This window comes from Micromys minutus, assembly GCF_963924665.1.
Source record: "Micromys minutus genome assembly, chromosome: 16".
Taxonomy (NCBI): Eukaryota; Metazoa; Chordata; class Mammalia; order Rodentia; family Muridae; genus Micromys; species Micromys minutus.
In genome coordinates, this window is record NC_137985.1 from 17,700,251 (window position 1) to 17,725,683 (window position 25,433).

General features: G+C 50.1%; 1 protein-coding gene across 1 annotated transcript; it reads left to right on the plus strand.

Annotated features, from left to right (window-relative positions):
• Positions 1-321: 321 nt before the first annotated feature.
• On the plus strand, positions 322-24,586 carry LDLR (low density lipoprotein receptor). The gene is made up of 18 exons (XM_080930670.1): positions 322-518; positions 7,714-7,836; positions 8,396-8,518; positions 9,308-9,691; positions 11,092-11,214; positions 12,831-12,953; positions 13,613-13,732; positions 14,395-14,520; positions 14,807-14,978; positions 15,070-15,294; positions 17,005-17,123; positions 17,467-17,606; positions 18,290-18,431; positions 18,641-18,793; positions 20,363-20,536; positions 21,013-21,090; positions 21,836-21,993; positions 22,698-24,586. The coding sequence occupies exons 1-18, from the start codon at positions 455-457 to the stop codon at positions 22,731-22,733; spliced, it is 2,583 nt and encodes an 860-aa protein (XP_080786796.1). The 5' UTR covers positions 322-454; the 3' UTR covers positions 22,734-24,586.
• Positions 24,587-25,433: the final 847 nt, after the last annotated feature.

Consider the following 25,433-nt stretch of genomic DNA (forward strand, 5'->3'; position numbering starts at 1 on the left):
AAGTGTCAGAAGGCTACCCAGGGTGTTGAAGGACGTGGGTCGTCCCTTGAACACTACAATGTTGGCAGCTAAGCTTCTGGGAAGCCGCTGAAATTCTGACGAAGTAACTTGAGGAACTTCTTATGGCTGCGGGAGCGTCAGGGGTTAAGGAGCCAAAGAGCGATGTCACGTCGGCTGTTCCAAGCTCCTCCCAGCGCAGTAAAGGATTTTTGAAAATCACCCCACTGCAGACTCCTCCCCCGCCTGGAGACCTCGCCCTAGAGCTAGGGATGACTCTGGCTGCGCGCGGGTAGTCACCGCTCGATCGAGTGCGGCGTCGGTTTGCAGCCCGGACCCCGTGGAGCGTGCGACCCCGGGTTTGCAGCAGAGACACCGTGGGGCCCGTGATCCTGTGTTTGCAGCGGGAACATTTCGGGGTCTGTGATCCGAGTGGGGACGCGACGCAGAGGCGAGGATGAGCACCGTGGATCTGATGCTGCGCTGGGCCATCGCCCTGCTCCTGACTGCTGGAGTTGCAGGTAAGGCTTGTTCCAGGAGCTTGCCCAGGGTCAGAGTCAGTCGTCCTGAACTCGGGGCGAACTCGGGGAGCCCCGAGTGGCTTTCTTTCTGAACGAGAAATAGAGAGACAGAATCACTCGGGAGAACTTGGGATGATGTCCTTCCCACGTGGCTGGAGGGAACTGTTCTGGAAATGGGGAGCCTGAGTTGTTGGTAGTCAGAGTGGGTTTCGGGGAGATGGGTAGGTGCTCTCCCGAGTCTGCGGTGTTCTTTAGAGCTATGTGTGAGGGAGTCCAAGAAGAGGGCTCCCATTATTCGTTTTAAGGACTGGGAAGACCCAGGCCCAGCTGTTCAACGTTGGGGTCCGCTAGACGTAGGTATAGGACTTGGGGTGGGGGGTCTCCACGGTTATACTCAAACCCCGCTGCCGCCGCGTGCCCGAAAACTCCGCCCTAACCCCACCTCCCACCGCACCCCCGAACTCCTATTGGGTGCAGCCGGAACAGGCGAGACTCGAGCCACTCCCCTCGCCCAATGGAGGAAGAGAATGAGGCCCAGGGGTGTGGCTTGCATGAACCTCCCGGGTTGGGTGGGGCTACACATCCGGGCCGGCCTTGTTCCCCTGTGTGAGTCCTTGTCCCTACTTCCCTGGTCAGGTTCATAGGTGTGCCTCTGGCAACCCAGACCCTGGTAGCCGAGACCATCAGCCAAGTGGACTTTCGTTTTAGGAGAGAGGTTGGAATTTGGACAGGAAGTTAGATGGTGTTACAATCTCACCCACAACGTTTTTTGCAGCACTGGGAATTGAACTCCATGCACACTGGGACAAATGTTCCACCTCCCCCTCACTTTATAGACAGGGTCTCATGTAGCCTAGGCTGGCCTGTAAGTCACTGTATAGTCTGGAATGACTTTAAGCTCCTAATTCTTCTTCCTCAGTTTGGGAGTGTTGGGGTGACTAGCATGCACCGCCGAGCCTGGATTTGGGGATGCCATGGATAGAACCTGGGGCCATGCTTGGAACTCAGGCCCCAGGCTGGGTTACTGCTTTTCTGTCAGTCAGTCTGGCACAAGCACATTTTAATTGATCTTTCCTCCTCAGAACCAGCTTAAGTTCTGACCCTGCAGGAGCTTGAAAGGAGTTCCCTTCAGCTAGCCATGAGTGGCTGTCAGCTGTCCAGTCCCTGGGGACTTTCCCTTGAGGCAGCCTGGCTGAGCTGGGCAACCTGGAGCACCCCTTTAATCTCAGCACCCGAAAGTCAGAGGCAGGTGGATTCCTGTGAGTTCCAGGACAGTCAGGGCTGTACAGTGAACCCCTGACGAGAGACAGAGAGACAGAGGAGAGAGGGAACACACCAGGTTGAACACTGAGGCAAACTCTCACAGGAAGGCCAGAGGGCCCAATGCTGGGCTCCCCAGACTCTCGCCTCTGTTATCCTCTCTCATGCCCTTAGCAGTGATGCCCACGGCTTGTTCTGTGTTAAGCTTCCGTGCGTTAACTGGATGATTTGTCTGTTTTAAGATCTGCTGTGCACACATCTTCGGGTTGCTCGAGAGCAGATCTGGGGGCTGGGGTGGTGGCTCAGTTGGTGGCGCGGTCACTTGTGGGGCAGCCTGAAATGACCACGCTGGGAGGACCCCAGGGATGAGGGGGAGCGCTGGGTGCAGTGAGAGGAGGAGGAACACTAAGGAAAACGTTCGACTTGGACCTCTGGCCTCCACACACACACAGAGCCAGCAGTCGATGTGAGGGGTGTCAGATATGCCAGGGGTCTGTCAGACACCAGGAGAGCACAGGTTTGCTTGCACCATTATGTGCCGTACCACGTTCATCTGTCTCTCACATTTCTTGCTGAGTAAAACTGGTAAAACACTGGGTAAGGTTGGATTTTTTTTTTTCTCTTGTTCTTTTCATTTATTTTTGGGGAAACAGTATCTAACTCTGTAGCCCAGGCTGTCCCAGAATTCACTATGTAGCCCAGGCTGGCCTTGTGGCAGTTCATTTGTGCCAGCCTTTCCTTCCTTTCTCTCTCTCCCCTTTTCTCTGTCTCTCTGTCTCTCTCTTCCTCACTCTTTCTTTCTTTTCTTTTCTCTTAAGTAGAGTCTCACTGTACAGCTCAGGCTAGCCCTGCCCCTGACTCCCGAGCACTGGGAGCCTCTCACCTGAGCATCCCTGAGATTCCAAACCTGGAGGACAACGCTCCTGGCTCTGAGCACTTAGGGCTCTTTATCTCCCTGCTCCCTCCTGATAAGACTCTAGCCGCCTCTATTGCTTGGCTGCGTTGGTTAATTACATCAGCAGCATCTGCACCCTCTGGGCATGTGAAGCAAATCAGCTTCGGTTGCTAAGAGTGGAGTTGATCAACCCAATGGAGATGGCAGGAGTTGGAACTCACGTTAGGCAGGCTGGCCAGGCTGGCGAGCACTTTTGGTCCTGAGCCACCTTGGTGCAGGAGAACCGTAAAGTAGTAAAACGGAGGCTTTACTAACAAACCTGCTTAGGCGGTACACAGTAGAACGGGCATGGCCAGCGCCGTGACTGGGGTGAGCACATGTGGACCAGTCCCGTTAGAAATGTTGGTGCCGACCCTGAAGCTTACGGTTGCTGTGAAAACACTTCTGTAAATGTTTGTTCACCAGGATTGACCTCCCATTGGGCCTCGTTCCCATAACAACAGGAGACAGCCCTGACTTAGAACCAGGCATTAGGTTCCTCCCCACATCAAAAAAAAAAAAAAAACATGCCTCTGATGGACAGTTCAAGGAGCAGGGCTTCAGGTGACAACTATCGTTAAGTCCTGGTCCACCATTAAGTCTTTATTAGGAGAAGGATAATTTTGGCAAGTGGGTGAGATAACCCAGGATGACAGCCGTTAGCAAAGAACACTGTATTTAAAAACAATTCTGGCGGGCTGGACAGATGGCTCAGTGGTTAGAGCACTGACTGCTCTTCCAGAGGTCCTGAGTTCAAAGTCCAGCAACCACATGGTGGCTCACAACCATCTGTAATGAGATCTGATGCCCTCTTCTGGTGTGTCTGAAGACAGTGACAGTGTACTCACATACATAAAATAAATAAGTCTTAAAAACCATTCTGGTTATATCTTTGCTTGTAACTCTCACCTGCCCAGATGTCTCCCGCCTTTGTTTAAATTGTTCACTGTACCCTGGGGTCCAGACCTAAGAGATATTTAAGGATGACAGTGTGTGTGTGTAGAACCTATGAGCCTAAGGTCTACATAAACTTAATATCTTTTTGAGGCTGGCTCCCTTTTCTGCACAGCCAGTCACTACCTATTAGTAGGATGTTTTCCCTAACTTAATCTCCACATACTTAAGATAACTCCACTAAGAAGCAACCCCAGCACGACCACTGCTATGTTTTACAAAGGTCTCCCTATATAACCCAGCTGGCATGGAAGTTACCATGTAGCCCAGGCTGGTCTTGAACTCACGGTAACCTGCCTGCCTCAGCATCTGGAATGCTGGAATTACAGGTGAATGCTAACACCTGACTATGGGCCTGCTCTTTGTTGGTTTGGGTAGAGCCCAAAGTACCCTGTGTGTTAGGCAATCGCTTTTGCCAAGTATTTTAACTTCCTTTATTTTGGTTAATTATCTTTCTGTTTTGTCTTTTGAGACAGAGATTCTCTGTGTAGCCCTGGCTGTCCTGGAACTCACTTTAGACCAGGGTGGCTTCAAACGCATGGAGATCCTCCTGCCTCTGCCTCCCAAGTGCTGAGATTAAAAGGTGTGTGCCACTAGTTGGCTTGTTTTGGTTTCTTTGCGTGCCATCTGTCCTCGGCTTGGGAAAGAGTGGTGGGTGTTCTCTGCTATTTCAGTAGTCTGAGGGCCTGGGAGGGCCGGGGACTTCTCCGATCTCTAGTCTGACCTATCAGAGAGAGAGGGAGGGTGGGAGGGAAACTGCCACTGGCAAAATCATGCCCCAGCTAGAGCATGAAGCAAATCCTAGTCAGCACCTGTGGGCAGTCTGAGCCCCATACCCCATACCTGGGATTAAAATGAAAACATATTCATAGAATACATCTGTGTTTTTCAAAGAAACCAAAACTCTAAGGTTGCCACTACCATCCCCCTTCTCGGTTTCTGTGACCTTGTTCAAGATTCGTCATTCATGGCGTTCGAGATCTGAGGGTCAAGGCTGCAGAGCTGTGTTGCGTGTTGACTTAGCCTTTTACTTGATTTTGTTTGTCTATCACCCTGGCTGTCCTGGAACTCACTCTGTAGATCAGGCTGGCCATGAACTCACAGAGAATCACCTGCCTCTCAAGTGCTGGGGTTAAAGGGGTACATACCACACCTAGCTTGCTTTTAAGTCTTTACAACAGCATCTATTTGTTTGTTTGTTTTGTGTATGTGTGGACAAGGGACAGAGAGGGATCTGTCCTTCCATCAGGGTCAGAAGAATGGTGGCCAATCCTTTTCCACTGAGCCATCCTGCAGACCTTCTTTATTCCTTTCTCTCTCTCTTTTTAAAGATTTATTTATTGAGTGAATGTGAGCACACTGTCGCTGTCTTCAGACACACCAGTAGGATCCCATTACTGATGGTTGTGAGCCATCGCATGGTTGCTGAGAATTGAACTCAGGACCTCTGGTAGAGCAGTCAGTGCTCTAACCACTGAGCCATCTCTCCAGCCTGCCTTCTTTATTTCTTAGGTTTGCTTGAGGCAAGGTCTTTCCTTGTGTAACCCAGGCTGACCTGGAGTTTGCCATTGATCCTCCTGCCTCTAGCTCCTGAGTGACAGGCAGGGTTGTCCCACCTGGCCTGGTTGATGCAGGGCAGGGGATGTAGCCTGGCTTTGTGCATGCTGGGCAAATGCTCTCCCACTGGCTCTGGGTGTGGCTGGTATGTCCACACCCACATCCCGATTTGGGTGTCATTCAAGTGAGAGTGTGTTCAGTGACCTGTCACTAGGCTTCAGCCGTTGGGATGGGGTGACTCCCCTCTGAACTTCCTTTTGTTCCGACCCAGCCACTCCTGGAATTCTAGTGGCCTTGCTCACCACCATCTGCCACCGTCGAGAAGGGGATGAGTCATTTCCTTTGCTGGCCAGATGCTGTGTGAGTGAGTCACCTGGTCAGGTCAGCAGCTGGGCGAGAGGACTGTCTGCACCACCAATGTGGTGCACACAGTTAATGCAAATCCTTGAGAGTTCCGGGCCAGCTAGAGGTACTCAGTGCTACATTGTTTAAAGGAAAACCAAACACAGAATGAGTTACCGTGTAGCTGGGACTTGAGAGGGGTTATGGGAACAGCAGAGGGGATGCCTGGGGTGTGGAATCTCAGTTAAGGCAGCTTCAGATCCGTGAAGCTGGGCTGTGATGAGGGGGGGCACCGGGTGTGGGCAGATGCGAGTGGATCTCTGAGTTCAAGGCCAGTCTGGTTAGTTCCTGGACAGCCAAAGAGCTACACAAAGAAACTTTAAAAACAAAAGCAGGAGAGGATGCTCCTAATCCTGCAGAGAATTCATGCATCAGGGTGGGACCCTACCCTCTCGGTGCAGACAGGGAAGGGTGTGTGGGGAGGGACTCTGGGAGGGGAGATTGGGAGGGGCTAACATTTGAGCTGTAAATAAATAAATAACATTAAAAATTAAAAAAAAATAAAACTTTTAAAAATTGGCCAGGCAGGGTGACCTATATATTACTATTTTTTGAATTGGAAATCAGTATTTTCCATGCATATACTGATCATGGCTCCTCTTCCTCATGGCCTCCCCATCCTCCTTTCCCAGTTCCTCTTCTTTCTCCTTCTTTAGAAACCAGTTAGGCAAAAAGATGGCTCAGCTGTTAAGAGCACCAACTGCTCTCCCAGAGGTCCTGAGTTCAATTCCCACCAGCCACATGGTGGCTCACAACTATCTATAATGGAATCTTGGCGCCCTCTTCTGGTATGTCTGAAAACAGCAACAGTGTACTCATAAAATAAGTAAATAAATATTATTAACAAACAATCAAATGAGAATAAAACTAAATGAACAGGAAAAAAGAGCAAAAGAGACATGCATATTCAAGACACATACATGCAAAGTCTATAAAAACATAATTAATTGGAAACCATAAAATATAAGCAAAAGACCAGTAAAGTTAAGGGGGGAAAAAGAAAAGTCCAAAGAAAATGTGTGCTAAGTATCTCCCAAACCACCGCTGAGTTCATTTGTGTTGGCCATTTACTGCCGTGGGGCCTGTGCTTTGGTGTGGTGTGTGTGTGCTCAGTCAGACTCCACCGGAGAGATCTCATTTTTCTGCTGTATGCGGTTGACAGTGGGAGTTAGGGCTGGGGTGTCATGTCCAGTTTCTCTTGCAAGGCTGGGACCATCTGTCTTGGACCTGTGCAGATCCTGTGCCTGCTGCCATGGTGTCTGTGAGTTCACTTGTGTCAGCCTAGCTGTGTCTAGAGGCCTTGCTTTATTGGTCTCCGCCAACGCTCACAACTGTTCCACCTCCTCATTTGGGTTCCCTGAGCCCTGAGGCGAGAGATTTAGACCTGTTTAGTACTGAATGTTCCAAGGTCTCTCACCGGCCTAGCAATCAGCAGTTAACAACACAGGGACATGCTTTTTCGTTGCCAATAAACACAATAGTTATGGGTCATGCCAACACGGGCGTGAGTCTCTGTATGAGGAAGCTTCTCTGGTGACGGCTGAGCAGGGCACCGATCTGAGTGTAGCACTATGTCACTAGGGGTCATTTCGTTGCTGGTCCTAAAGCAGAATAAACTTGTCCCCCCCCCCCCCCCCGTCCGTCCCCAGGTCCGTGTCCTTTCTAACCTCAGGTTCTTGGCTGAGGTAGCAGTGTCAGACAGTTTCCATCTCGAGGATCTGATAGTTGTTGGTTACTTGGTACAGAGGCAGCAGATCTCTGTAAGACCAAAGCCATCCTGTTCTATAAAAAGTTCAGGGCCAGCCAAAGCTACATGGTGGGAACCTGTCTCAAAATAGATTTTAAAAAGAATTAACTAATTAAATTCGGTACATTTTAAAACTTTATTCAACAGCTCAGATGTCGGTATTAAGACCTGACGGATTTCCTCTTTGGGTTTATGTGGTGATCCTCTGCTGCCCGCTTCGGGGCAGGAGACTTTCCTGGCTGCACCGGTTACATTTGCCATCTCTGGTGCCTTCCTAGCTGATGAGGCCGTCTCCGCTGTCTGCTGATGACAACACCCTTCCTTTCCTTCTACTCTTGCAGCAAAAGATGAATGCAGCAAGAAGGAGTTCCAGTGTAGAGATGGGAAATGCATCGCCAGCAAGTGGGTGTGTGACGGCACCCCCGAGTGCCCAGATGGCTCTGACGAGTCCCCTGAGACATGCAGTAAGTTCCCTATATTTGTTGGTGGCTGTAGAAACAGAATCCATGGCCCTGCACATTCTAGTCAGGGGCCCCACTACTGTGCCAAGACCCAGAGTTCTAGACCAGGCTAATGTCCTGCCGAGGAGCCCAGGAATGGCAAGTTCAGTCATCAATTTGAAGAGGTCTCAGGGTGACCATCCCTGATCCAAATGTCCCAAATCCAAAGTATTTTGTATGCTCTGATGATGGATTTGGAAGGCTTCACACCTGACCTCATGCTGTGACCTGCATCATACTGGTTCACTAACAGAGCAGTGTGCAGTTACCATGAGGGGCTGTGGAAATGACTAAGCAGGCATGGGTGCTTGGGGCCAACGTCCACAATGTGAGTTGAAGGCCATATGATAGGAGAGAATCAACTCCTGCTGTCCTGTGACTGTCACATATGCTATGGCTGCACACACACACACACTCACGCACACACCAGCACACACACGCGCACACACGCACACACAGCAGAGATGAACCTGGCCTAACCAAATTGTATTCCTTTTGGGTGATGGCTCTTCTTTATCCCCAGTGTCTGTCACCTGTAAATCCAATGAATTCAGCTGTGGGGGCCGTGTCAGCCGATGCATCCCTGAATCCTGGAGATGTGATGGACAGACAGACTGCGAAAATGGCTCAGACGAACAAGGCTGTTGTAAGTGTTGCTCAGACCCTCTGGGTGTGGTGTGTGTGTGTGTGTGTGTGTGTGTGTGTGTGTGTGCATGTGCTGGCCCATCTTGTGCTGTGTGGTTGCTCCTATGGTTCAAGTCCCACCTCGAGAGATGATACCTCCTCTCATGAACATCAGAAGCATTTATTGAGGTGGTATGCTTGCATGACTGTCACCAGGCAGCCCACACGTAGGCTGTCTCCCTGCCTTAAGTGACCACATCGGCAGGGAAGGCTGAGCTGTGTTAGGAATCAATGAGAGCTGATTTTCAAGGCGCCAATGACGTCAGCTGTGTGTCCCGATGTCACACCACATACGTGCAGATCCATTCTTAAGACCCAGAGTGGATACTTGGGACAAAGAGTGCCGAACCCTGAGTATTATCTACATATAACGCGGGTTTGCCCATACGTACATACCCTCACCAGAGTGTAATTTATATACATTCAGCAAGACAAGCAGTTCACAACACAACCTAAAGCACTAAGATGTGGCTCAGCCCCTGCCTAGAATACCCACCCTGATGAGGGTCTCATGGGTACACAACTGACTTGACACTTGACCACATGAACAAGGAAACTGAGGCAGAGAAGAGTTGTAGCTTCCTGGGTCCCTGCCTACAACCACCATGGCCCTTCGAGGCTCTGTCTGCTAAATGGATTGTTCTTTTTTTTTTTTTTTTTGAAGCCCAGGGTCCTGTCTGTGAATAGGTTAGTGTGTGGTGGTGTGAGCCATAGCGTGACAGGGCGCTCTCCTCCCTCTGCACCCCCGCAGCCCCCAAGACATGCTCCCTGGATGAATTCCGCTGCCAGGACGGCAAGTGTATCTCCCGGCAGTTTGTGTGTGACGGAGACCGAGACTGTCTGGACGGCTCTGACGAGTCCCGCTGCGAGACCACCACTTGTGGCCCCGCTCACTTCCGCTGCAACTCCTCCATGTGCATCCCCAGCCTGTGGGCCTGCGACGAGGATGTCGAATGTGATGATGGCTCCGATGAGTGGCCACAGAACTGCGGAGGCCAAGATACCGCCTCCAAACCGGTTAGCAGCCCCTGCTCCTCCCTCGAGTTCCGATGTGGCAGTAATGAGTGTATCCATGGCAGCTGGGTCTGTGACGGCGAGGCTGACTGCAAGGACAAGTCGGATGAGGAGCACTGCGGTAAGGCCCTGGGGAGGAGGGATGGATGAATGGCTCCCCAGGCCCTGCCTGGGGAGCTTGGGGCTTAGCAATAACCAGACTGCCCAGAAAGGATGAGGGCTGGTTGCCACAGTGGGTAGAGCACCTGCTGCCGCAGCCAAGCTCAACCCTGCGGGTCCAGCGCTTGTGGGATGTGGAGACAGGAACATGGCTGGAGCTTGCTGGCTACCAGCCTGGCTCCCAACTCACTGAGAGACCCTGACTCAGGGGAAGGAGAATGTAAGAGAGCGCATCTGCTCGTACACACATACTGTGTAATACAATTTAAAAAGTAGCCAAGATAAGGGCTGGGTATGGTGGCACACACCTTTAGGAACAGGTTGATCTCTGTGAGTTGAAGGCCAGCCTAGTCTACATAGAGAATTCCAGGAAAGCCAGGTCCTTCTAGAGAGAACTTGTCCCAAAATCCAAAGGAAATAATTAAAAAAAAAAATTAACCAAAGATGGGTTTAAGAAATGTTTTTTCTATTATTTTTTTTAAGATTTATTTATTTTATGTATGTAAGTACACTGTTGCTCTATTCAGACACACCAGAAGAGGGTATCAGATCTCATTATAGGTGGCTGTGAGCCACCATGTGGTTGCTGGGACTTGAACTCAGGGCCTCTGGAAGAGCAGTCAGTGCTCTTAGCCACTGAGCCATCTCTCCAGACCATGTTTTTTCTTTCTTTGGAACAATGAATTTTTAAGAGGACCAAGTCTGTGGTTCACTTACTAAGTGTCTTCGTTTTCAGTTGCTGTGGGCAGTGACCAAGGCAACTTACAGAAGAAAGAGCTTAGTGAGGTTTACAGTTTCAGGGGTGAGTCCGTGACCATCACAGCAGGGAGGATGGCAGCAGACAGGCAGGCGTGGTGCTAGAGCTAAAGCTGAGTGCATACATGTGGTTCAGGAGCATGAGGCAGAGGCAGTGCTAACTGGGAAGGGGGAGAATCCTTTGAAACCTCAAAGCCTGTTCCCAGCAACACACTTCCTCCAATAAGGCCACACCTGCTAATCCTTCCTGAACAGTTCCACCAACAGGGGGCCAAGTATTTAAATTTATGAGCCAACCTCAGCCATTCTCATTCAAACACCACACCACACATTTATGAGTCCCAGGTTTCAATCTCCTGCATGATTTATTTAAAAGCAAAATTATTAGTGTATATGACATATATGTGTGGGAGCACATACGGAGGTCAGAGGGCAACTGTGAGTTCTCACCATCCCATCCACTACGAAGATTCCAGGGCTTGAGCTCGGGCTTTGGGCTGGCTGGCAATCCTTTGCTTGCTGAGCCATCTTGCCAGCCCTCTCTGGCTGCAGTTAAGCAGAGCAGCTTGTTGGTGCTTCTTGTGACAGTCCTCCTGTCCTCCCCAGCTGTGACCACTTGCCGGCCTGATGAATTCCAGTGTGCAGATGGCTCCTGCATCCACGGTAGCCGCCAGTGTGACCGTGAACATGACTGCAAGGACATGAGTGACGAGCTGGACTGTGTCAATGGTAACCTTTGTCCCTCACCCGTTCCGGTTCCTGTTCTTGTTCCCACTTCTCAGAGCCTTGCTGTTTATAAGCATTCCTGTAAAGTTGGGGTACTGCTGGTCTCAGGCGAGAGAGGGACGTCAGGCCCCTAGGAGGCGTATTTTCTTTTTGTTGGTTTGTTTTAAGTTACTTGCCCCCTGCTGAACCTCCTTCCACTTAGCCGGATTGCAAAATGGATTCCCTGCTTCAAGTACTTTTTATTTATTTCTGAGACGGTTCTCACGTAGTCCAGGCTGGTCTCAAGTTCCTTATGTAGCTGGGGTGTCCTTGAGTTCATTGTCTTCCTGCCTCCCAGCTCCCGAGCGCTGGGCTCCCGGGCAGGCCCTGCTGTGCTGTTTATGCTGTGGATCAAACCCAGAGCTTCATGCTTCATAGGTGTGAGCATTCTACCAAGGGATTCCTGGGCGAAGCTGCCTTTTGTCCTTGAGACTCTAGCGATATACATACAACCCACTTCTGTGAGAAGAACATTCCAGAGCTGATGAGAGCTGTTAGACTCCCATTGCCATGAGTGTCCTGAGATCAGACTCACGTCACCTGGCCTCGTGACACTTTCCACCTAACTGACCTGCAAGTTGAAAAACATACACGTAACATTAAATGAGGTGGTCTGGGCTGAGCCGTGGGTGGAGCCTTTGCCTTGCGTGCACATGTGTGGTGGCGCACGCCTTTAACCCCAGCGTGTGGGGGCTGCAGGAGGTCAAGGCCAGCCTTGCTTACGCAACAAACGTGAGAACAGCTCTCATTAAAATAAACAAATAAACCACAACCCTTTTTATTTTTATGTTAGGTTTTTAGGGTTTTTTTTTTTCTGGGTTTGTTTGTTTGTTTTTCCCTTTGTGTGTATGTGTGTGTGTGTGTGTGTGTGTGTGTTGAACTCAAGGCTTCCCATTGCCAGGGTAAGAATTACTTGTTGCTTTTTAACTGCACAGTGCCATGCTGGGCATGGTGTTATAGACCTATAATCCCAGCAGTCTGGAGCCTGAGGTAGTTAACACATAAACCCGCGGCCAGCCTGGACCATACTGAGACCTCCGTTTAAGAAACTCAATTAAATAAATAAATAAATAAATAAATAAATAAATAAAACCCCAATTCAAGCAAAAATTCACGTCTCTGCAGCCGTCGCTGAACTCTCTCTCCAAGACTTGTTTGATCATGCAGAGTCTAAACAAAGTCTTCCCATTAAACATTAACTTCCTATCTGCCTGCCTAGCTCCCAGCAGCCCGTACCCAGGGGTTTGGCCCAGCGAAGGAGCACTTGTCTACCCACACAAGGCCCTGGGTCTCCTGCACAGATAGAGGGGTTGAAAAGCACCACCAGGAGATTCTTTACAGCCTGCACGGTGGGCAGCCCTGAAATCCCAGTATTCGGGAGCTAAGGCAGGAGGGTCTCCTTAAATTTCGGTTGAAGGCCAGTAAGGCTACAAAGTGAGACTTGGGGCAGGCCTACCCCATCACATGCCTCACTGGGGAACTCCAGGCGGGGGTTGTACCACTTAGCCACATACTCCAGGTCTGAAGGATCATCTTACAGAGAACAGGCAAAGCCTGACCATTGTCTTTGCCTCTCTCAGTGACACAGTGTGATGGCCCCAACAAGTTCAAGTGCCACAGCGGGGAGTGCATCAGCTGGGACAAGGTGTGCAACTCTGCCCGTGACTGCCGGGACTGGTCGGATGAACCCATCAAGGAGTGCGGTGAGTGTTGGGGTGCTGGACAGAGCGGGTTGTTTGGGGAGCCCAGTACCCCACAGTGTTAAAAAGGCCCACTATACATCATAGACAGAGCTTAGGCTCCAGGCCAGGGAAGGCACGGGAGAGGGGTACTGGGGGATGTGGACCTGGTTCAGGTTCCTAGCACTTAAATATGTTCTTGCTGGAGATGGCTCAGCTATTAAGAGAACTGGCTATTCCTCCAGACGACCTAAGTTCAGTTCCCAGCAACTAAGTCAGATGGCTCAGAATCGCCTATAGGGGATCTGTCTCCTGCCCCCCCCCATGCATGTTCTCATAACCACATACAGAACACTCATCCACGTGATTCAAAATAATAAAAATGAAACATTTTCAAAGTGCCTTGCAAAGACCGCAATGTCCCAGTGTTTCCAGTGGACAGTCTTAGGTGCTAGAACATCCGGTCTGCTTTCTCAGCCCCACGCAGACAGTCTAAGGTGCTAGAACATCCGGTCTGCTTTCTCAGCCCCACGCAGACAGTCTAAGGTGCTAGAGTATCCGGTCTGCTTTCTCAGCCCCACGCAGACAGTCTAAGGTGCTAGAGCATCCGGTCTGCTTTCTCAGCCCCACGCAGACAGTCTAAGGTGCTAGAATATCCGGTCTGCTTTCTCAACCCCACGCAGAGACCAACGAGTGCTTGGACAACAATGGAGGCTGTTCCCACATCTGCAAGGACCTCAAGATTGGCTTTGAGTGCCTGTGTCCCAGCGGTTTCCAGCTGGTGGACCTCCACCGGTGTGAAGGTGGGTCTGCAGCACATCCAGTCACCCATTGAACCTGTGCCTCAGTTTCCCCACTTGCTCAGTGAACAGGAGTGCAGTCCTCACTTCTTAGAGCTATTAGGAGAGTTCCAAAAGGGAACACTGAACACTGGCCTGACTGAGGAACCAAGTGCACTGGAGTCCTGCCTTTGGGGCCCTCACTGAAAATCAAGGCTCAGTTGTTAGAGCACTTGCCTCAGAGGCAGCCAACCCTGGGTTCTGTCCCCAGCACCTTGCAGACCTAGCATGGTGGCCCACACAGGTGATTCTAACACTTGGGACATGACACAACAGGACCAGAAGTTCAAGGTTTTCTATGTTGCAAGTTCAAGGCCAGCCTGGGCTGTGTGAGATGTCTCAGAAAATAACAAGAGTTCAAGTTGTGTGTGAAACACCTTTTATTCCAGCACTTGAGAGACAGAGGCAGGCAGATTTCTTGAGTACAAGGTTAGGGTGTCTCCATAGGAAGTTTTGGGTCCATTAGGACTACATACAAAGACCGACAATAAATAAAAAACAAAACAAAAAAAGGAAATGAATAAGAGACAAATTCCACACTTGCCCACTGGAGGATACGTGTTTTCTTCTCCTGTGGAAAGGGTTCCTCTCCCCTAGAGAAAACCTTTTTCTGTCCACTCACACAGATATCGACGAGTGTCAGGAGCCGGACACCTGCAGCCAGCGCTGTGTGAACCTACCGGGCAGCTACAAGTGTGAATGCCGAGCCGGCTTCCACACGGACCCACACACCAGGGCCTGCAAGGCTGCGGGTGAGCACTGGCAAGCTGAGGTGGTGCTGGCAGCTCCGCTCTGGGGCTCAAAACTGTTAAGCCTCTCCCTATGGATATCTCTCTAGGATTCTGGTTGGTGGGGACCTATAGACGTCACCTATGTGGGAGACAGGAAGGTACAAAGTGGCCTGAGCCTCTTTAACCTCCCTAGTTTCTCTTACTGGAGAAATGGGTCCCAGGGACTGGGGCTCGGTAGGCAGAGTTCTTGCCTGGCGTACGTGAAGCCCTGGTTTCCACCCCCTCACCACCCTGCGTGGCCTTTCAGGCTCCATAGGCTATCTGCTCTTCACGAACCGCCATGAGGTACGGAAGATGACCCTGGACCGCAGCGAGTATACCAGCCTGATCCCCAACCTGAAGAATGTGGTGGCCCTGGACACCGAGGTGGCCAACAACAGAATCTACTGGTCCGACCTATCCCAAAAAAAGATCTACAGGTGAGCTGCAGCCCCACCGCCCTTTTGACAGCCCGTCTCCTAGTGAGGCCCAGTCCCCAGGCTCTAATGAGATCCCTTTCTTCTGCCTCAGCGCCCTGATGGACCAGGCTCCTAGCTTGTCCTATGACACCATCATCAGTGGGGACCTGCATGCACCTGACGGGCTGGCGGTAGACTGGATCCACGGCAACATCTATTGGACCGATTCAGTCCCAGGCAGTGTTTCTGTGGCTGACACCAAGGGTGTAAGGAGGAGAACGCTGTTCCAAGAGACAGGGTCCAGACCCAGAGCCATTGTAGTGGACCCTGTGCATGGGTGAGTGTCCTCAGAGCTGAACAATAGAATGACCCAAGGTGAGGGGGTCCAGAGCTGTGTTCAGGAGAATGTGAGGTGGTCCCCAAGCTGTAGGAATGACAGTGAAGGAGGCAGCACGGTGCCTTGAACCTGAAGTCCCAGCCCTGAGGAGGCTGAGTTACAGGTTAGTACAGGTTGCAAAGAGAGCTCCTATTTAAAAAAAAAAAAAAAAAAAAATCAAAATAGAGGCTTAGCAAAGGCTCCAGGGTATCTGATGCCTCTGGCTTCATCAGACATGGTCCACAGATACATGCACATAATTAAAAATGAAATCTTTTTGTGTGGATGGGTGGGTGGACGTGGTGGCTAGGCAGAGACAGGGTTTCTCTGCGTAGACCTAAATGTCATGAAAATAGCTTTGTAGACCAGTCTGGCCTCGAACTCAGAGAGTTGCCTGCCTCTGCCTCCCAAGTGCTGGGATAAAAGGTATGAATCACCTTACCACTGCCTGGCAAAACAAAATCTTCAAAAGAAACAAAACCAAACCTGGCTCAGTGGATAAAGCCTTCAAGCCTGAAATATGTGTTTATGAATTCTAGGGACACATACAGTCAAAGAAGAGAACCAGCCCCCCATACCCCCAATGTTGCATGAGTACATACACATGTGTGTTCATGTGATGGGGAAATACATGTTGAATAAAATAAAGGTGCTGGGGATATGGGCTCTGCCTCAGAACACAGAGAAGTATGTGTGGTCCTGCATTATGGTGATAGAGAAAGAAGGAGGTCACAGTTAAAAGGTGCTGTAAGTCAGAAAAGAACGGTGTCCTAGCCTGGGCACGGGCACAGTGGTGGTATACCTTCCCAGCATGCAGGAGGCTCTGGGCTCCATCCCCAATATAAGAAAGAAAGAAACAAACTGGGCCTAGTGGTACACGGCTTTTGATGCCAACCACTTAATTTTATACCCAAGTCTCCCAGGCAAGGTCAGGCTTCTAAAGAACTGTCGGGAGTTAGTTCTCTCCTTCCTCCAGGAAGTTCCAGAGACCGAACTCAGGTCGTCAGGCTTGGCAACAATGCCTAAGTCATCCCACCGGCCCCACGGAGGGCATCCCTGAGACCATGTTCTATTGTCCACTTACATCAGACACGTGCACACAACAATACACAGGATCCCTTTTGCTCCCCCGTTCATGGAGATCAGATGGTCTATAAGATCTCACTGCTGACTAGTCAGGGCCCAACCCACAGAGAAACTCTGGACAGTGTTGGGAGGCACAACCAACCATCTGCCCTGTATGCTCTATCCCTGTCAGGTCAGACCCATGTCCACATAGGAGCAGTTTCATGGTGTCTGTCTGCTTCTGGCGTACCTTACACTTGCCATGTTCTGGCACCTCTGAAAGGGCTGGGATTACTGGTGTACATTACCATGCTTGGCTTAACTCTAGACTTCCAGACGGGCTGAGCATCCAGGTGGCAGCCCTTGACTGGTAGAACCCAGCAGAAGCTGTAGTTGGTACTGGTGGAAGGGTGGAGCGCTGGAGGGAACATGTGGCTCCCTTGCAAGCATGAGGCTCTGAGTTCGAGCTTCACCCGATCATGTACAGAGACGGGTGTGGTTCCAAACTGAGAGCTAACTGCTTAAGCCGACTCTGGTTGACTTTAGGGAAAGCCTGTCATCTGAGAGGCCTCATATCTCTTCTGTTTGGTCTGTTGTCTTTCCTAGCTTCATGTACTGGACAGACTGGGGGACACCTGCCAAGATCAAGAAAGGGGGTTTGAATGGTGTAGACATCTACTCTCTGGTAACCGAGGACATCCAGTGGCCAAATGGCATCACACTAGGTATGTCATCTGACGGGTGGTCTAGCCTGCTGGGGGTGGGCACAGTGCAGAAGACAAAGTACATAGCTGAGAATACGGAATTGGCGTTACTCCCTTCCTATGCAGTTGGAAGGGTTACTGGGTTGAGGCAGAAGGTACAGTGTGGACTTCAGGTTCATATGTAACTAGAGAGCACCCCAAAGCTGTACCCTTTACCCTCATCTAATGCCCCGAAATTTTTCTGGTATGTTTTGAAACTTTCCGGAACATTTTAGAATCTTCTAGAACATACTGGAATATTTAGGCAAATTGAGTAATCTTATTCTCACCTCTCCGTATTTCCTCATCTGTTTGTGGGTTTTAGATCTTCCCAGTGGCCGCCTTTATTGGGTTGATTCCAAACTCCACTCTATCTCCAGCATCGATGTCAATGGGGGCAACCGGAAAACCATTTTGGAGGATGAGAAGCAGCTGGCCCACCCCTTCTCATTGGCCATCTATGAGGTGAACCCCGGGAATGTGAGGGAGTGTGGTCCCACCATAGGTTTGCCTTGTCCATTCAAGCCAAGAGTAAAAGATCTAGAGAGAGGTATTAGAATTACAGCTATTTTCGTGGAGCTGTTTTGTTTTTTATTTAATTTGTGGTTCTAGGAGTGGGACCCAGAGTTTATGAAGAGACAGGAAGATGCCTGGGGCTCACCAGCCAGCCAGTGTAGCCTCAGTGAGCTCACTGAGAGACGGTCTCAGACATTAAAGTGGGAAGCTGGGTGGTGGTTCACACCTTTAACCCCAGCACTCTGGGAAGCAGAGGCAGGCAGATCTCTGAATTTATGACCAGCCTGGTCTGCAGAGCTAGTTCCAGGGCTGTTAGCCAAAAAAAAAAAAAAAAAAAAAAAAAAAAAAAAAAAAAAAAAAAAAAAAAAAAAGAAAGAAAGAAAGAAAGAAAAATTAAGGCAGAAGTTGAGAAAGTCACCTGACATCGACTGTGGCCTCCACATGCATGCAAAGTACATACAACATACACACAGAGAATGGTTAGGAGACTTACTGTCTATTTTCTTGCATTTCTACCTCAGCCAGCGTTGCTTATGTTTAGAGCACCCCAGAGGTTTGGGGGCGCTGGCTGATGATTTGTGCTGCTGCAGGGCTAACGGGCTCTTCCCCTTCTCCACACACCACCCGTGTAGGACAAAGTGTACTGGACAGATGTCCTAAATGAAGCCATTTTCAGTGCCAATCGCCTCACGGGCTCAGACGTGAATTTGGTGGCTGAAAACCTCTTGTCCCCGGAGGACATTGTCCTGTTCCACAACATAACGCAGCCTAGAGGTAAGCTCCGCCCCTGTCCTCAAATAAGTTTCTCTGCCATTATCCCAGAACTTTTTGGAGTCTTCAGGCTTTATTTGAAGATGAGTCCAGCACCCTTCCTGTACCCAATAATAGAAATGTCAGCCATCGCTCTGGGATTTGTTCTGACTCTCCAGGTCATCAGATGTTGTCGGTTTCTTCTCTATGAACCTCTCTCTTCTTCCTCCCAGGGGTGAATAGGTGTGAGACAACAGCTCTCCCCAATGGTGGTTGCCAGTACCTGTGCCTGCCCGCCCCACAGATCAGTACCCACTCCCCCAAATTCACCTGTGTGTGCCCTGATGGTATGCTGCTGGCCAAGGACATGAGGAGCTGCGTCACAGGTAGGGCACAAGTCCCCAGAGGTGTCCGTGCCTGAGCCCGCCAAGGCTGCCCAGACAGCCAGCTGTCTGGGGACTCATGAATGAGGGTCTCTGCCTCTCAAATCAAAGTACACTTAGACGTAGGTCCCCTTTGGGGTCTAGTTGTCTCTAGGCTATGTGTGGAAGTAGTCTGACTTCAGACCAAGGTATCAAGTAAGAAGGCCTCTTTTTTGCTGATATGATCTGAGAAAGGCTCAGTTGGAGTTGTCTCTATTTTCTGTTGCTAGAACAGATTGCCCGAGACTGGCTAACTTATAAAGCATAGCTTATGTGGCTCCTGGTTTTGGATTCTAGCGGTCTCAGAGCATGATTCCAGCATCTGGTAGACATAGGGAAGGTCTTACACCTTGACTCAAAGCAAATGTTCTCATTTTATTTATTCATTTATTCAAAGAACAATTGTTTTGGTAGGAGGGCAAGTGCCACTGTGTGTGTGTGTGTGTGTGTGTGTGTGTGTGTGTGTGTGTGTGTGTGTGTGTGTGTATGGCGGTCAGAGAGCAACTAGTAGCAGTCAGTTCTCTCCCTCTATCCTGTGGGTTCAGGCCCTCTCGTGCTCTTCTGAGACAGGGTGTCATGTAGCCCAGGCTGGTCTCAAATACTGTGTAGCCTGAGGAGGATCTTTGCTGATCGCCTGAGTGCTGGGATGACAGAGATGCTTGCTCACTGTCCCTGGTTTCCCACAAGGCATGCCGGGGAAGCAAGCGCTCTACCAGAGCCACACCCCCAGACCTCTGTCCTATAACGCCTCCAGTCTGCATTGTCATGGGCCCGCCCTTACCACCTCGTCTACTTTTTTGTCATCATATTGTATTTTAAGACAAGGTTCCTCTGTCTTGCTCTTTAGACCAGGCTGGCCTCGAACTCAGATCCTCTGAAGGGCTAGGACTAAAGGTGTGTGCCACCACAGCCAGGCTCACCCCACTGAGTCTTAATCACCTCTGAAAGGTTTCGTTCGCTGCTGAGCATCATGCCCACGAGGGGCCGCTCACAGCTCCCAAATATGGTGCTCGCTGAGTTTGCCCCTTAGATCCTACATGGTGGAAGGAGAGGACTAACTACCAGGCTTTGTTCTGACTGCCACGTGACCTTAAATCCCAGATCTCTTGAGTCTGAGGCCATCCTGGGTCTATATAATGAGTCTAGGACAGCCAGAGCTACATGGTGTGACCCTGACTCAGACACAAACTGAGTGAGAAATGAAATAAAATCTCTCATCAGTAAGAATTGGGTGGTTGGGTTTCTAACATGTGAATTTTTGGGGTTACTCTCACCGTCCCTGGGATCAAAGTGTACTCAACATTTGCAGATCCTATTGTAAGAACAGGATAGCTGATAATCTGGAGACCGAGGCAGAGGAATGACATGTTTGAGGTTCTCCTGGAATAAACCTCAGGAATAACATAAGGAACAGGGCCACCAGCTCCTGACTCATTGCTTTTGCTCAATTCCTGATGCCGTGGAACTTGGTGACCGGTGTTCCACCCAGAGCACCCTGGCCCTGGTAATCAGGACATGTCTATTGTCTTTCAGAAGTCGATACTGTACTGACTACCCAGGGGACATCTGCCATCGGGCCTGTGGTCACCACATCAGCTGCCGGGCCACCGAAGCAGAAGGAGGATCCCTTAGCTACCAGCACTTCTAGGCAGCCTGTGGACACCCCAGGGCTCAGCACAGTGGAGTCGGTGACAGTGTCCCACCAAGGTAACAGGCAGGCCCACCCTTCATTTGATAACTACATTAAAAAAAAAATTTCAGTGATGTATTTGGTGAGGTTGGGGAATTGGCCACCGTGCCTGTGGGGTCAAGGCACAGCTTGTGGCAGTCTGTTCTGTCCTTCCATGTGCAACCTCGGATTAAAGTCGGGTTAGCAAGCTTGGCAGCAAGCTCCTATACTCACTGAGACATTTTGCTGGTCCCACTGTGAAAAGTGTCTATATGTGGGTTCAGTTTTTGTGCAAATGTCTGGCATCTCTAGGGATCCTGGAACTGTCCCCTGTGGACACTATAGGGTGGCTTCCTACAGACTAACCCATGTGACTTTGTAGGAACCTTAGTAACACCCCAGTTTCCCTGAACTTTGCCAGGGTAATAGACATGTCAGGCACTCACTGGTGTGACATGTCCTACCTATCTGACATCTGTCTTTGAGCTTCCTCACCTTCTTCTTCTTACTGTAGTCCAGGGTAACATGGCTGGCAGAGGGAAGGAGGAGCAGCCGCACGGTGTGGGGTTCTTGTCCATCTTCCTCCCCATTGGTAAGTATTGGCTGCACTGCTGGCCTTGTGGGGCTCCTGAGACTCCATGCTTAGCCAACTGGTGACAGTTCTGACCCCAAATGGAACACCCCTGCCTAAGGGACGCTCCTGTCTGCCTGTAATCCCCTCCTTTCATTCATTACAGATAAGATTGTACCTGGTGGTGGTATACAACTTTAATCTCACAGGCAGAGGGTTTTTTGAGGCCAGCCTTGTCTGCCCACAGAATTCTAGACTGGCAAGGGGGTTAGACAGTGGGTTTCACTCTCAAAAAAAAAAAAAAACAAAAAAACAAACAAAACCTAATTCTGTGTGAAAATAAGAATCATGGTGGTTTATGCCTTAAATCTCAGCACCCAGGAGGCAGAGGCAGGAGGATCTCTGAGTTTGAGGCCAGTCTGGTCTTCAGAGGGAGTTTCAGAACAGCCAGGACTACATAGTGAGACTTTGTCTCAAAAAATAAAACAGAGCAAAGTTGACAGAGAATCTCAGAAGAATAGAACCAGGGTCAGGCTAAGGAGCCCAGGCTGGTTCAGAAGTCAGCATCCTCCTGCCTCATTCCCCTGAGGTGCTAGGCTCCCCAGCGAATGCTGTGCCACCACCCTCTTTTGTCTTGTACTCTGTATGATAGGTGAGTATAATTTTACGTTCAGAACAGATCACTGTCATATAGAAGGGCCAGGGTGGGAATGCCTGGTAGCTTCGGGGTTTCCTGGGTGCCCCCTGACCAGCTCCCTCCCTACAGCACTGGTGGCCCTCCTTCTCTTCGGGGCCATCCTACTGTGGAGAAACTGGAGGCTGAAGAACATCAACAGCATAAACTTTGACAACCCAGTCTACCAGAAGACCACAGAGGATGAGATCCACATTTGCCGGAGCCAGGATGGCTACACCTACCCCTCTGTGAGTGTGCCCTTTGTGGGAGGGAGGAGGAGACATTAAACAAGCTGAAGGACAGAAGTTAGGTGGAGTGGAAGGAAAGGAGCCCAAAGCAGGGGTATGCACAGCTCAGTGGTAGAACCTGCCTAGGACCCCCCAGTGATCGGCCCAGTAGACCCGTAGTAGAGTAGCATATAGAGAGTCCATTTTTTATCCTTTGTGTGGCCCTGGAACTGGGAGAGTATAAAGAGGAAAGATTCAAATTGTGATGAGTTTGGGCTTAATGCGCTTAAGAAACATGAGGGAAGACTGGAGGGGCTTTGTGGGTAAGAGCACTGGCTGTTCTGGAGGACCTAGGTTCAATTCCCAGCACCCACATGGTAGCCCACAATTGTCTACGACTCCAGTTTTAGAGGATCTGATACCTTCTGGCCTTCTCAGTGTCAGGCACACATATGACTTTAATGCAGACAAAACACACATGTGCGTGCATGCACACACACACAGGAAAGGATTCTAAAAATTAAAAAGAAACATGGGGGAGACACATATAGAAGTGGGAGAGGAGGGCATTGTGAGCCTTAGTGTAAGTTCTTCCCAAGAGGATTTACCCAGTCTTAGGTGTTTGGCCGCCTCTGGTGGTGTGCAGAGGACAGAAGGAGGGTGGATTCTGTATGTGTGTAGTCCTGTTGGTCTGATTGTTTCCTGTGTTTCCTGTTTGCTGACAGAGACAGATGGTCAGCCTGGAGGATGATATCGCATGAACAGCTGGAGGACGCCATTTCTCTCCGGGATCCGCTGCCACACTTAGGCAGGAAGAACACTTTCTCCACACCTCCCCATCCAGCCCTGGTCCTGCCACCTCAGTGGTCTCTGTATTGCTCAGAGCAAGATAAGAGCAAAGCTGGGCTGAGGGCCAAGCTCAGCAGCCTGTCTGCCCCAGGTTCTGTTTTATATATTTATTGTCTGGGGACAGAAAAGGCTACTGGCTGTGCTCCAAGATGGGAATTCTGCCTGGGATTTTTCTTTTTCCTCCCAAATTTCTTTCCTTGGAAGACAAAGAGGCTGCCCCGGAAGCTTCTGAACACTAATACCTAGGAGGAAGAGATCCACTCAGGTAGAGAGAAGCCTGTTGTTCTGAACAACGGAGGCACTAATGACTGGGTCCCAGGTACCATAGCCAATCCCTAAACTCAGGACTACCTGCATTGACCTTCACCCTGAGCGCCTTCCTGCCTGACTCTGCCACCCCCATCAGGTCTTTCAAGCCCAGCAGAAGCCAGGAAAGTGACTTGTGACATTCAGTACTGATCTTGCTGGATCTTGGGGCCAGCAGCTGCCAGTGACTGATGCCTGCTCATGCCTTTGCCAAAACTTCACCCGTTCCTGGAGGGACAAGCCTGAATCGCCATTCCCCCTTAATATTTATGAAGTGCCTGAGACATCTGGTTGCCTTGCTCAGGAGTCCTGCCCTGTGCTGTCTAAGTGTCCTGCTCAGGGGTGGCCATCAAGACCTCCGTCCAGTGTCCAGCCCCCAGTTGTCTGTGTGAGGCTTGCACTTCAATTCTCTCTGCACTTTTCCCGTTCTGTGTCTGGCACCAACGTGGTCCACATGTATCTCTTAGGTTGCACTGTTCCCTGGTGTGTTGGATGGAACCTCAGGCCAGAAGTGGCCCTGAATCACTCACTACAGAAGACGGTTGCCAGGCTCTGAGATCCATTGACTTTGTGCTGGGTGGAACTCAGGGCCTGTTTGTTTGTTTTTTTTTGTTTGTTTGTTTGTTTGTTTACTTTAAACTTCTACCTAGTAGTTTCTGATTCTGCACAAAGAAGTTGTTCAGCTCCTCTGGTAACAATGACTCACAGAGACTTCCCTGGCTTAGCTGGGTGTGGTGGTACACCCCAAAATCCTAGCACTGAAGAGCCTGAGGCAGGTGGCTTGCCAGGAATTGGAGGCCAGCCTGGGCTACACAATAAAACACTGCTTCAGAAAGGAAAAATGGAAATAAAACAAAACAAAAAAAGAAAGGAAGAAAGAAAAAAAAGAAAGAAAGAAAGGAAAAATGGGGGGTGGGGGAGAGACTTGCATGTGTTTTCCAGCTCATAATCAGCCAGGCGTGGTGGCACTTGGCTTTAATCCTATGACTCGAGGCAGAGGCAGGCACATGTCTGAGGTTCAAGCCAGCTTGGGTCACACAGTGAGACCTTGTGAATCTCAAATCCAAAAGAAATCCCATAATCCAGGCTATTTGTGGGAATTTAGAAATTGCCACAGATTTGCCACACGGGTACCCTGAGAAGACAGTGGGAACCTTGTGTGGATTCACCTGAAGGGTCCCCCGCTGCTCAGGATGAGGACGCACTGCCCCGCCCACTAGGACCCTTGTAAGGAGCTCTGTGCTGTGTCACACGTGTATGAAATCTATTTATTTTTGCAAACCCTGATTGCTGCAGTTGCCGGTGGCATTTCTCCAGGCTAGGCTGGGGCAATGCTCTGTGTACAGAGATTATCTTAATGGAATCATCTCAGGACTGGCCTGTGTGTGTTGCTTTGAGTGGTGGGAACTGCTTAGAAACCCTTGTTCAGATGTTTTTATAGGCTGAAAATGTCCTACTGTGATGGATTAAATTCCTTTTTGGAAACTTTGTCATCCTTATGTGTGTTCATGTGTGAGGTATGGCGTGCAGGGGAGGCATCCGGAGGCTTTGAGGACAGCTCTGTGAAGTCACTTTTCCACATTCACCCAGGTTCGGGAACTTGAACAGGTCCTAAGGCTTGTGCAAAGAATACTTTTGTGTGTGTGACTGTAAACATTTGTGCACACACATATGCATCTCTGTGTGGAGGCCAGAAGAGGGCATTGGGTATCCTGAAACTCCCAACTATTTCTTTGAGGCAGGGTCTTTCCCTGAACCTGGGGCTCCTCTCAGCTATGTCTAATGCCAACAAGGTCCAGCCTGGCTTGGCTCTGCTCAGTGTGGGGGTACAAGTGTTCCGAGAACCCCCATCTTGCTAAGCTGTGCTGGAGTGTCTGCTGTGCCGCTGGTTGCAAAGTTAGCGTCTGTAGCTGTGGAGTCCAGCATTTAATCCAAGCTGACTTGCTTTCTGCCTGTTGTGTTTGGTATTTTTGGAGCCAGGGCCTCACAGTGTGGCCTGTGTTGGGTTTCAGACCCAGGACAAGCCGCTGAGGTGCCTGTCATATATACCTGGCTTCCTGTATAAATATATATTTATATGTCATATATAAAGCTGACCTGGCTTCCAAGTTCTCCCAGTGTTCCTCAGTCCCTACCTGTTACAGGGCATGGTAGGTGTGTACACCCCACACTCTACCCAAGGGATGGCCTTCCTCTCCCGGAGAGGCTCTTTAATATATCCTAGACATTTTGGTTCTGTCTCCTCTGCTTGTGTGCTTTTGTCTCTGCCCCACCCCCTGCCTTTGTCTGCACAACTTCCCTGACCC